Source organism: Paralichthys olivaceus, chromosome 24, assembly GCF_024713975.1.
Source record: "Paralichthys olivaceus isolate ysfri-2021 chromosome 24, ASM2471397v2, whole genome shotgun sequence".
NCBI lineage: Eukaryota > Metazoa > Chordata > Actinopteri > Pleuronectiformes > Paralichthyidae > Paralichthys > Paralichthys olivaceus.
The window spans coordinates 11,891,262-11,902,954 of NC_091116.1; the positions used below are offsets into that span (position 1 = coordinate 11,891,262).

General features: G+C 42.4%; 1 protein-coding gene across 2 annotated transcripts; it reads right to left on the bottom strand.

Moving 5' to 3' along the window:
* Positions 1–2,191: 2,191 nt before the first annotated feature.
* On the bottom strand, positions 2,192–11,276 carry LOC138407055 (protein cordon-bleu-like). 2 transcript variants are annotated; one of them, XM_069521402.1, is made up of 10 exons: positions 11,138–11,276; positions 9,379–9,529; positions 9,056–9,257; positions 8,445–8,718; positions 8,033–8,059; positions 7,693–7,775; positions 7,429–7,617; positions 7,258–7,357; positions 3,248–4,681; positions 2,192–2,711 (listed from the first exon to the last, which is right to left on the bottom strand). In XM_069521402.1, the coding sequence occupies exons 2-10, from the start codon at positions 9,468–9,470 to the stop codon at positions 2,704–2,706; spliced, it is 2,409 nt and encodes an 802-aa protein (XP_069377503.1). In that variant the 5' UTR covers positions 9,471–9,529; positions 11,138–11,276; the 3' UTR covers positions 2,192–2,703. The 2 variants fall into 2 exon arrangements, with proteins under 2 accessions (XP_069377503.1, XP_069377504.1); XM_069521403.1 differs by lacking the exon at positions 11,138–11,276 and adding an exon at positions 10,032–11,114.
* Positions 11,277–11,693: the final 417 nt, after the last annotated feature.

The window sequence follows — 11,693 nt, forward strand, 5'->3', positions numbered from 1 at the left end:
CTTATTCTAAAATCAGATATTCACAGGAAACTAAAGGTATCATGTCTTATCACATATATGAGATAACAAAGAAAGAAGAATGTTCAGGGATTTGTGTGCACGCAAGAAATCTTCATGCTTTACAAAAGTCTGGTGCATTATGGGATATGCAGCTACCCTCTGAACCCCTGTGAGCTGTTTTTTTAATTTTATATTGATTTTATTATTAATTTTCGTCAGTATTATTCAAGTAAAGGCCAATTCCTGTGTTGCCTGGGTCGGGTCTTTCTTATTTGTCTACTCACTTATTACACTAATTATTATACAAACAAAAATACAGAAGCAAACCTTAGTTTTCCCTTATTTGAGTAAAACAGATTATACAGCGTATTCATGCGTACATGCACACATTTATACTATATTTATACATGTCTGACGTTTTGATTGGTCGACCTTTAACTGCATCCTGAAAAACCAGGATTAGAGATTTAAAGTGTCAACTGTCTGATTGAAATAACCCGAACTTTTCAAGAACTGATGCTTTTAAAACTTTTATTCAAAAGTATTCATAATTTTGTGATTTTTGTTTTACTTTTGTACTGGAAGTTCATATTCCAGGTCATAAGATCATGGATAAGGTTTATTATTTTAATCACCTCATTAATCTGGGGAATCCTTGTAGTATCCTTGTAACAAGGGTGATGATTTGTTTTTTTTCTTGAAATACTGCATGTGTACAGAAATATCAGGAGACATTGGACAACAGAATATCAGAATATTACTGATGTGTGAAATCAAATAAGTGAAATGATAATTTAAGGAATGGCCAAAGATAAGTAGGTGATGACATTGTAGATCTATCTAGCTATGATATTGTTGTCTTGTTGCCCCTGCACATGAGTAAATCAAAAAAGTGTTGGTTTCTTGAAAGACCTTTTTGTGCAACCATGCTCCACACATGCATTTTCACCACACAGGTAGTTGTGGCCCTCCTTGTTTGTTCAGGTGTGTGATCTCTCCTTCCTGCCACGGCCTCCTCATTAATGTGTCTGAACCTGGATCATGTGACTGGGGCGTCCTCCAGGATCCTGCAGCTCCCTGTTTTTCTTGGTGCTGAAAGAATACATCAACAAAAACCTCTTTGTGTCCACGTCTGCTGTTCAAAGGTCTGTCTGCGCTGGCAGCATTTTTTTTTAAGCCTGGATCATAAACGTACATGACACGAGTAGCATTTCATGTTCCGCTGCATTATAAACCCAGCGTTCTTGTGTCTGCGTAATCATGAACATCCCTGCTCAGGTTGAAATCCAACCTTTCACTGCTGAAGCAGGATAATGCCAGGGTTGTCACTTGCGTTGGACATCATTGCTTTGGGCAAGAAAAAGAGCTTCTCTCCAACATATGTCTATTTCTTTCTCCACAGACTTTAAACGTTAGATGTGGCTCTCTCCCTTAGGGGCGGTAATGGCATTCTCCATGACAACGGTGGTGTGACACGGCGGTGCCCTTGAGGGCCGGGCGCCCCTCTGGGGGGAGTGCCGCAGAAACACGACAGGGTCAAGGGTCACCTCCCATCATCCACCAGCAACCCGTCCTGCTCTCCCTCTCTCCTCAGGTGGAGCGAGGAATGTTGGAGAGAGAGTCTTGAAGCGAGCCCACTCAGTCCAGGCCTGGCAAACAAGGAGGTTTGGCCACAGGCAGTTCTGGCTGGGTCTCTCCCTCGCACAGCTCCTTGCTGTTCCTCCAAGGCCAGGGCTGGATCAATACGTATAGTAGTGCAGATTCTTTTGGCACCCAAGTATAGCTGTGCAGTATTGCCCGGAGGTACGGGTCCGTTAAAGACATAACAGTGTGAGCCTGTGAGCAAAGTGGACTGAGTTTATTCAGGAAGGTGTTGAAATGCTTCCAACGGGGATATTTCTTTTTTTTTATTTTGTTTCTGAAAATGCAGGAAATTCTCATCTCCTTGTTAAATATTGTAAATAAAGTTGTTTTTTTTGTTCTTAAAATGTTCTTCAAATTGATATTAATTCTCACAGTAAAAAAATCACTTTAGAATTTAAAAGTTGAATTAATATTTAGTTCAATTCAATCACTGATCCTTTATAGTAAATAGAAAGCAATAGTCGTTATTATATATGAATCTATAAAGTATTTATCACATGTGATGCAGTTATAAGAATTTATCTGATAGAAAAATACCTCAAAAATAGATGGTGACCTGTTTATTGATGCTCTACTCCCACCTGCTGACCAAAAACCAGACCAGCCTGGATTAGACTTCATGAGTTTTACTGCACGATTTCCTGTGTGAGAGCATAAAAAAATAAATCTACATCCTCAGGGAGAAATTAATAAATCCTAGCACAAACATAAAATAAAGCCAATAACTGCAATTACATCAGTGCTTTTGTTTTACACACACAGCTCTGACGTCAGCATTGGGTCTGCCTTGGCACATGTTGAAAGAACCTTTAAAAGGAAGTAAAAGAAAAACACAGGATGCTGTCGGACCAACAAACTCATGTCCTGTACATTTGGCCTTCACCACAACAGCAAAATATTTACGTCCAACCCGTGAACATGAAGACGAAAATAAAATCACACAACGTGGCGTCTTGCACAAAGAAAAATAAAACAGATCAGAAGTCAGTTACTGCTCGTCAGAAAACTGATGGTCACATGCCAAGTGTATTTGATGAGGAAGATGAGTGGGGAAGATCATCAGGCACCTGCAGCAGAAATATAGATATAAAAATAAGAAGAATGAGATAAAAGTGATCATGAATAAGATAGGATAACATTCACTACAGATAAAGGATAAGATAAGATATGAAAATGTAAAAAATAAATGTCAGTAAAATTAATAAATATATATCATGTGATTTAAAGGAAGGAAATATAAAAATACTAAAAAAATTTAAATAATATACGCAGTACAAACAGAATGCACAGTGAGATGATTTATACAGGCAGAAAGTATAACGGTAAAGTCACAGAAATTCTGTTCACTTTATTTACATTAATTTCAGCCATATTTGTGCACAACTTCTGAAAGTGTGCATACGGGCAGAAATCATTGGGTGGGCAGTGAAGCCAAAGGTTAAAGACAGACAACCACAGGAAACAAGGAAAAAAGTTTAACAATGGTGGAACTTTTTGAGGAGAGAATTTACGAGTTGTAAAATAAATTAGTCTACATTGTGCACAGGGACACACAGATATGTTTGCTTCTTTCTTAAGAGGTGCTTGTACGTGAAGGACTTACCGTACTGATACGTGGACCTGGGTGCTGAGGGGAGAGCAGTGTGACGACCACTGGCATCCTGTGGGTCGAACGCTTTCCTGTGACTCTGCAGGTGAGACCTCTGCACGGCCAACGCCACCGCTTGTGCAAATCTGGATGGAGCCGTGCTCATCTTGTCCAAAGGCTCTGGTGCATCCTGGTCGTCTCGATGGTCCTCACTGAACTCTTCATTGTAGACAGGACTTGATGGTTGGGAAGGAGAAAAAGTGGTGTCTTCTTGTCCGTCTTCAAGGACTTCTAGGTCTTCATTAAAGAAGACGGGTGGAGGTGGAGGAGGAAACACATCCTCTGCGGTCTCATCTGTACATGAGCCCCACTGGTCCATGTCCGTACTCACAGACCGTCGACCAGGACTCTTAAGATCTTCGCTCTCATCGTCTGCGTTGATCTGACCGTCACTGGTAAGTTTCTCTGACTCTGCAGCTGCAGTCACCTCGGATAAAGATTCAGGTTCTCCCTCCTCTTTCTCCATCGCACCTTCATCGTTGCCCTCGACCTCAGAAAGAGGCGAGACTGTGCGGTCCTGATCGTCTGAATCTTGTGCAGATGGAGGAGAGTCTGGAGCGTCAGGCGCCTCCTGGGCAGGTGGAGGAGAGTCTGGAGCGTTAGGCGCCTCTGGGGCCGGTGGAGGAGAGTCTGGAGCGCTAGGCGCCTCTGGGGCCGGTGGAGGAGAGTCTGGAGCATTAAACGCCTCCTGGGCCGGTGGAGGAGAGTCTGGAGCGTCAGATGCTTCTTGGGCAGGTGGAGGAGAGTCTGGAGTGTCAGGCGCCTCCTGGGCAGGTGGAGGAGAAACTGGAGCGTCAGATGGCCCCCAGGAAGGTGAGTCTGGAGCGTCAGACGGCTCATGTGCAGGTGGAGGAGAGTCTGGAACGTCAGACTCCTCAGGAGGATCTTCACTCTGAGGGTCACTTTCTACCGTTACCTGGCGCTGATCTGGAACATCCAGAGGCGTCTCTGGTTCCAGGGACTTCTGCTTGTTCAGGGGAACGACTTTAAAAGTGGTCATCCCCTTCCTCTGCAGAGGATCCTCCCACTCGGGCTCAGTGGGGAGCCTGGATTTCAGAACAGACTCGAGTTCCATGCAGAAAACGCCGTGATCTGGAAACCTCTGAGTCCGAAAAGAGGAACTACCGTGTAACTTCGGGAGGTTGGCAGCATTCCTCAAATGCTTGATCAGCGTTCCCTTGGAAACAGAAGATGGCAGGACTTTGGCAAGAGTGCTGCGGGCGTCTGAAAAGTCTTTCCCTCCAAACGAAGGCAGACGCCGTTCAAACGATGGTCGAGAGGATGACGAGGAGGGCCGTGTTTGTGATGGATTTGGTGATGAGGAAAGTGATGGGACGGACTCGTCACTTTCTTGTAGCTCCTCCAGAGTGTTCAGAGGGACGACAGGCCCTGGAGAGACAGGAAACTAGAACGTTCAATTTAAAAAGAAATGTCTATATTTCCAATTTTCCATTTTAAGTTTTGCACAGTGAACACAGTGACACACGTGTCATGAAAATATCCCACGCAACTGCCAAACACATAAGAAAAAACACAGGAAACTGAGCTTAGTCTTAAATTTTTCTTTTTAAATTTAAATGAAATTTCCACCATTTTATTGCAAAAAGACAAATGATGATTGATGATATTTTTTCTGGTTAGCATAATTTTTTTAATGAATTAGTAAAAGAATTTAACAAACATAAATCAAATCATTAATAAACAACAGGTATAACTCTGAGAAAGTATATAGCATTATATAAGAACATGATTATTTAGAGAGAACATTTATAATTTCACAAAAGAGTTTGGAAAAATAAAATAATACTGCTTATAGAATGTATGACAGAGTATTTGGGAACAACAGGAAAAAAATATCTGAGATTTAGCGAATAAGGTCATAAAATTATGAGAATAAAACTGAAATATTACAAAATGAAGTCAAAGAATCAGAGGTATAAAACTATGAGAATAAAGTGGTAATTTCAGGCTACACATCAATTTAGAGAGCAAATATCAGAGGATCAGTTTGTTGCCTGCATCGTTATTTCTTTTTCTGAAATTATGACCATTTACTCATTAAGTTATGACTTTATTCTCATAATATTGTAACTTTTTTTATCTGGCCCTAATACTCCGTCATACCAAATGAGACAAATGTGGACTTGGCTTCTGTTTTCAATTAAAGGCACAGCAATTAGTCAGTGTCGTCTGTTCAATAAAGTAAAAACACAAAACAACAAAAAGAAAAAAATGACAGAATTTTCAAAAAATCGATTAGAGGAATAAGCAGACGGCTTCAAACGAGAGACAAATAAATAACATTCAGGTGCAGCAGGCCACAGTGACACACATCCATAAAAAGCCACTAAGACGGGAAGGAGGAAGATGAGGCAGACGCAGGAGGAGGAGGACGGAGAGGAGGAATAGGGACGATGGAAGGAGGAGAGGAAAAGGAGACAGCGGTGGCAGCAGCAGCAGCAGCCCTCAATCACCCCCATCAGGTGAGTCTGTAAGCAGGGAGGAGAAGAAGCTTTAAGGCAGGTTTCCTAAACAATCACGACCCTGTCACAAACTGAACAATGTTTTTGATTTGATTTCTTTCTGATTGTCATTTGCAATCGTCGCGTGTTGGAAACGTCATCAACACACCTACTCGCTCGAGGTGAATCCAGGCTCCTTCAGACCGTCTGCAGACTTTTTTACTTGAAAGTCTGCAGAAAGTCCAGAGGCTCTCACTCGGGAGGATCTCTGGAGTTCATGTCTGAAAGCTGCTTATGAAACTCTCATGTCACTGTCTCCACAAGGAAGTTTGATGAACTTTCACAGGCCGTGATTACATAAGTGTGGGAGGGGGAGGAAGAAGACGAGTGCGTTTAATGATCGACTCTTCACTGGGAGTTTGTTTTTCCAGCCAGGACTTGACACCGAGTCAGCACTGAAAACAAGGGAGTGAACTAAGACAGCGCTGAAGGCAATTTAGTCTGATAATTACACTGACGAGAAAAATAAACTTTCTTTAAGCTGTGTCGCACATTTGCACAATCAAGAAGTCCTGTAATTACAGTGGCCTAATAGGCAGCGTGTGATACCAGAGTGACCATTCGAGTAAAAAGGAGCAGTGCACAGAGAGAACCTGAATCCAGGCGATAAAAGCATATCAGACGGACTAACACAGGAGAATGAAAGCCGGGACAATGGAGGATTTATCACTGGAGCCGATATGAACAAGGATCAGGGTCACTTTAATTGCCCCGAACAGGGTTAAATTGTTCAGACTGATAAAAGCTTCATTTTGTGCTGGATTTAACTGCAAAATCTTTCACTGGACTTCACTTTGACATTTTAATCTTGATTTAACTTCAAATCTCTCTTGACTCGACTCGAGCGAAGCCATAAGGATTTGGCAGATACAAGAATTGACACCTCCTCCCCCACCACACACAGACACACACACACACACACACACACACACACACACACACACACACACACCTCTAAATCCATTTGACTTCCACTGAAATACTGTAAAAGGTCAACAGGGATTATTCTAGTAGCATATTTCATCTGTGCTGCTATCGGCAGGATGCCTTGTATTTAATGTAATACCATGTGCAGTTTAATGTATGAAGATAATTTTGTACTGTGTTAATGCATGAATACAGTTCTTGGTCATAGCGTGTCAGAGGTAGACAGGACAGCAATAAACACCCATTTCAAAGAACCCACCAATAGAAAGCTTCTAGCAATATTTGGAGAATTGAACCTCATTTGACTAGTGCATGCTGGGATGTATTACCTCTGAAAACAACTGGACACACTCTTGACCTGACACAGAAGGTACAAGTGTTAATAATCACATTAATGAAGAGCACACACTTAGTGCATGTGATTAACACCTGTGTTTATCTCTTTCATTGGTTCTGTGATCCACTGATTTAAAGTCTATTCCCTTGTGCAAAGGTCAAAGGTCATGAATGATTTACCTGTGAGCTGTGTGTCCGCCTGTTGCTCCTGGTGGGAGTTTGCACAGGGAGGGGGTGGGGCCCTCCTCTTGGTTCTCCTTAAGGTCGAGTCTGCAGAACTCTGCAGAAAATAAAAGCGTCACAAAATAATTCAGCTCTGAAGCAACCACTTTCCTCCCACTGTCAACGTACCTGCGGAGCCCTGAGGTGACACATGCTCAGGTTGTTGGGGAGACTGAGCGACCCACCCATGGGCGGCTGGGGGGCTCGCCTCTTCTTGGGCATGTCTGCAGTGTTGGAGGAGGAAGCGTCCTTCACATCCATACTGGCCGCCATCGGTTTGTTGGCACCAGGAGAGGCCGGGGCGCTCGCTGCTCCGTCCTGCACAGAGGAAACCATCAGGTACTTGTGATAGGAAACTGTGGAGCAGTTTGGTGAAAGCAGCTGTAAACAAACCATCTCAGGGTTTTTCTTCTTTCTTCTGAACAAGCTGAGGAATCCTGCGTTCTCCTTCTGTCTCGACTCCTTCGTTGGCAGCTCTGTACAATATGAGAACTAGATGAGTGAATGATAGAGGGAGAATAATACTGAGGCTCTGTCACACCTGATGTTCACTTCTCTGCTCCATAATAAACTACGTGTTAACAAACAGGACTCACTGAGGACACATCTGCGTTCAGACCTGAACCATTTATGATGGATCACTCAGATGTTAACACCAGATCTGAACGTAGACTCACACTGTGCATGAGTGTGTGTGTGTGTGTGTGTGTGTGTGTGTGTGTGTGTGTGTTACCTTGTAGTGAAGGTGGTGAGATGATCTCTGTAGGTCAGAGAACCATGATGTCATTATTATATTTACCAACACAGATGGATCAGACTATACAGTAACAACACACACATACGTTTCCTCAATACATATCCCAGAGTTCATTTAAAGCAACATTAATAAATATAATATAATAATAAATATAATAAATGTCTTTAAAAAAATACAAATGCAATTTCTTTAAAAATACTAGATTTCTTTAATAAATTAAAATAAATTTTTAATGAAAACATTTCTTTAAAAAGAGTGAAATACTGAGCTAAATGCAATTTCTTTATAAATCACAGAATTCTCTAAAGATGCTCAGTAAACGTGACCTAGAAGATTACCATGAAGTTTAGAGAATAAATCTAATGTTGCGCGTCGTCCTGTAACGTACCTGCTTCAGGTGTTTTGGGCCGGAGCCGATGGTCAGCCGGCTCCTTCCCAGCCGAGTCCTTAGCGAACACTTCCCTCAGGCCGTGTTCATTTAAGCTCTTGGTCATGTCCAGTGGCTCTTTGGACTGAGAGTCTCTCAGTAAGACGGTCGTGTCCACTTGAAACTCACACTTGTCGCACACCAGCGGCAGCAGCAGCTCCAGGGGAACTCTAGGATTCACTCGCACCACTGCCTTGTGGGCCTTGTTGTAGTTGATCAGCAGGCGGACCGTCGCCTGCAGAGAGAAGTTGTTTTATTCTTTTCATGCAACTGTGAAATGAAAAAACTTAGATCATCAGTTAGCAAACAAATCATACAATTAAGGTGTCATGGTGTCTGTTCAAAAAACTGGGTGTTGAGATTTGCTGAAGATTTTCTGGGTCAGACGTGTTCACAACAACACGAAAACAGCTCTCGGATCTCATCTTATAGGTCGACATCTTCCTTCAGGTCTGTTACGTGTATGAAACCTCTTTTTAAACCTGAAGTTATGTATTCTTACAGTTTTGCATCATCAACATTTAAATGACATCCTTGAAACGGATCAAATCCATCTTCGGGTCGGTTCTCACCTCCGGCATGTACGGCCTCCTGATCTTTTCCTCTGCTCCTCTGGGCTTCAGCACAATCTTCTCCGCCTCCAGGGAGCCAATAGGAGAGTTGGGTTTGAAGCTGATGTTGTTCTTGTTTGGCGAAAGGACCTCGACAGTGTAGTCGGAGGGATTCAGGTGGTAGCTCGCACAAAGGGTCACCAGTAAGTCCATCACCGGTTTACTGAGAGGAGGGCAAATGAAGAAACGACAGCAATCAACTTAAATCTTCAGTCAGGTCCGAGTTTATTCAAAAACTAGGTCTTTCCAAAGAACTTCTAATCCTGTACCTCAGCATGTCTTACCTTCCATGAACTGTGGCATTTTTCTCCAGTCCCCCGGGCAGAACCACAGACAGGGAGTGGTCCCTCTCCAGTGGATTCACCTCCTCGTCCATCTTCACGGACCTCGAGGGAACCTAAGATCTGATGCTGCTCCCAACGTCAGGTGGAACTCCTGGTGTGTAAAAGATATTTAGTTATTACCTCAGCCATGTTTTCGTCTGTTTTCCTCAATAGCAGAACAAAGTTTCAATGTACATAAAGTACATGCTAAAGTACAGTGAGGAGGTATAACACAGAACTGAGCATTTATCAATCTCCTTAAAAAAGAGTTTGAACTACAACCTTCACTCAGGAGCAAAAGTCAGTGTTTAAACTTAAAAAAAATATATTAATAATATTAATCTTGACAATATCAATATATTGACTGACAGGATTTTTGTTATCTTGATATGGTATAAAAATATATGTAAAGATATTTTATCACCAGGCCATCAGGCTTCTAAACTCATATCCTTTCACATCCTCTGCATATAACTTTGACTGTTTATGGTTTATTGTATTTTATTTTTTTACTTTTATTTAAATGTCTGCTCTAATTGACTATACGCGACCTTATGAATTCATTCATCCAACCATTCAATTCAAGTCTTGAACAACTCAAATAAAAAAGTTACCTGCACAGCTTCTTCCTCAAACTTGCACCAAATCCAACAACCTCACTTTTCCCACATCGCAAAAAACTTCTCCTCAGTGCGACGGAAACTAAATTCTAACTATTTCAGGTTTGTTTTGGTTTCTGGAAGATCGTGACGCAGCAGCAGCAGCAGCTGTCAGTGTGTGTGTGTGTGTGTGTGTGTGTGTGTGAGTGAAAGTCCTCTGACTCTCCTCAAACCAGGCGCGTGCCAACGAAACAGCTGTGCGTCAATCTGCTCATCAGCGCGCTCACAGGGATGTGCGTTCACGTGCCCCTCGGAAAGTCCCGTTTCAGCGAGTAGAGGTGTGGTCGTTTTTATCTCTGATGCGTTCATGTGCTTTGAAGTGAGGAAAAACATGGAGGCCGGAAACACAGCGTTTCCCAATGAGGTGTGACAGGAAGAGAAATCCAAACTGAAACATGAAAACACCTCAGACGTGTTCGACCTTCGAGGACACTTGATTCTAAATGATGATGTCAGCAGCTCGGCTGCTCCTGTAACATCTTGGATGAGTTGTTGTTCCACGTGAGCTGGTGGTTACGTGAACTTCCCAGAGTTTGGAACTAATCTTTGCAGTTATCCCCAGAATTCACAATGAGTTCACTTAAATATCTTTTTGAACAAATGTTCACATTTCAAGTTATATATCTGTAAATAGTCTTCAGAGTAGTTCAAATAAATGATATACAAACTATGTGGACAATGTATTTACTATATAAATTAGTCACGACTATATTCACTGCAAAAAACTACATTACACCATGAATGGAATCATTAACAATAGAATCATTAGTCTAAATAATCGTCTGTGCACAGACTCACTGAGTTTGCTTATAGTTCACATCTATTGGCTCAATGCTGTGACAAACATCATCTCAATCCACAGACAAACAGGTCAAGATCCATCCAGCCTGTCTGTTGTTCCAGCACCATGTTGTTCATAATACTCGAGTTCTACATAAGCTTACACTGTTGCTCAAGTAAGAAGGATTAGTGCTTTTAAAAGACTGCTCCTCCCCAAGCCACAGATTCACAGACGATTCATCGTGCACAGACAGTGTCCGTCTTCTGTATTCTGCACTTACCTGTGTCTTGACATCGTCCCCCTTCTCCTTCAGCTTTCTCTTCTGTTGTTATGGGAGGACAGAGGTCGAGGGAGAAGGAGCTCCTCTTTGCCTTGAAATCCCAGTTTAGCCACCACACCTACAGGCCCTGCCCAGTCATGTGATCGCACTTTGCATGTCTGTGTTTGTGTGTGCTGTGTGTACGGGGGTGGGGGAGGAGGAGGGGGGGTGTCTACAAGGGCATGAACATGGTAACCCGTGTGGCAGAGCATGGATGTTACATGAGATGACTTTTCCAGACAATTTGTGGAAAAGGCCTCTAATCCACATCCTCGTCCTCTGTGGGATGAATTATTGCTGATTAGCTGCAAAACCATCAAACTGTGCAGCTTCTTTAGATTCTCTGTGAGCGATGGTGCGATGCAAACTATTCAAGTCTGTGTTTCTAATAAAAGAACCAAAAGTAAAGGAGGCGGTGTTTCGAGGTAAATGATCTGAGTTTTGAAAATGTCCTCTGATGTTATTGAGAATAGTCTGAAAATAATGCAGCCACATTTTGACCGTTCACTTTTTGGCT

Bases quoted from the DNA above. Each gene is read 5' to 3' on its own strand.
- LOC138407055 (XM_069521402.1), bottom strand. From the start codon at position 9,470: ATGGACGAGGAGGTGAATCCACTGGAGAGGGACCACTCCCTGTCTGTG. The intron at 7,776-8,032 runs GTAACACACACA...CATATTGTACAG, and splicing joins CTCACCACCTTCACTACAAG to AGCTGCCAACGAAGGAGTCG. The intron at 7,618-7,692 runs GTTTGTTTACAG...TCCTCTGTGCAG, and splicing joins AGAAGAAAAACCCTGAGATG to GACGGAGCAGCGAGCGCCCC.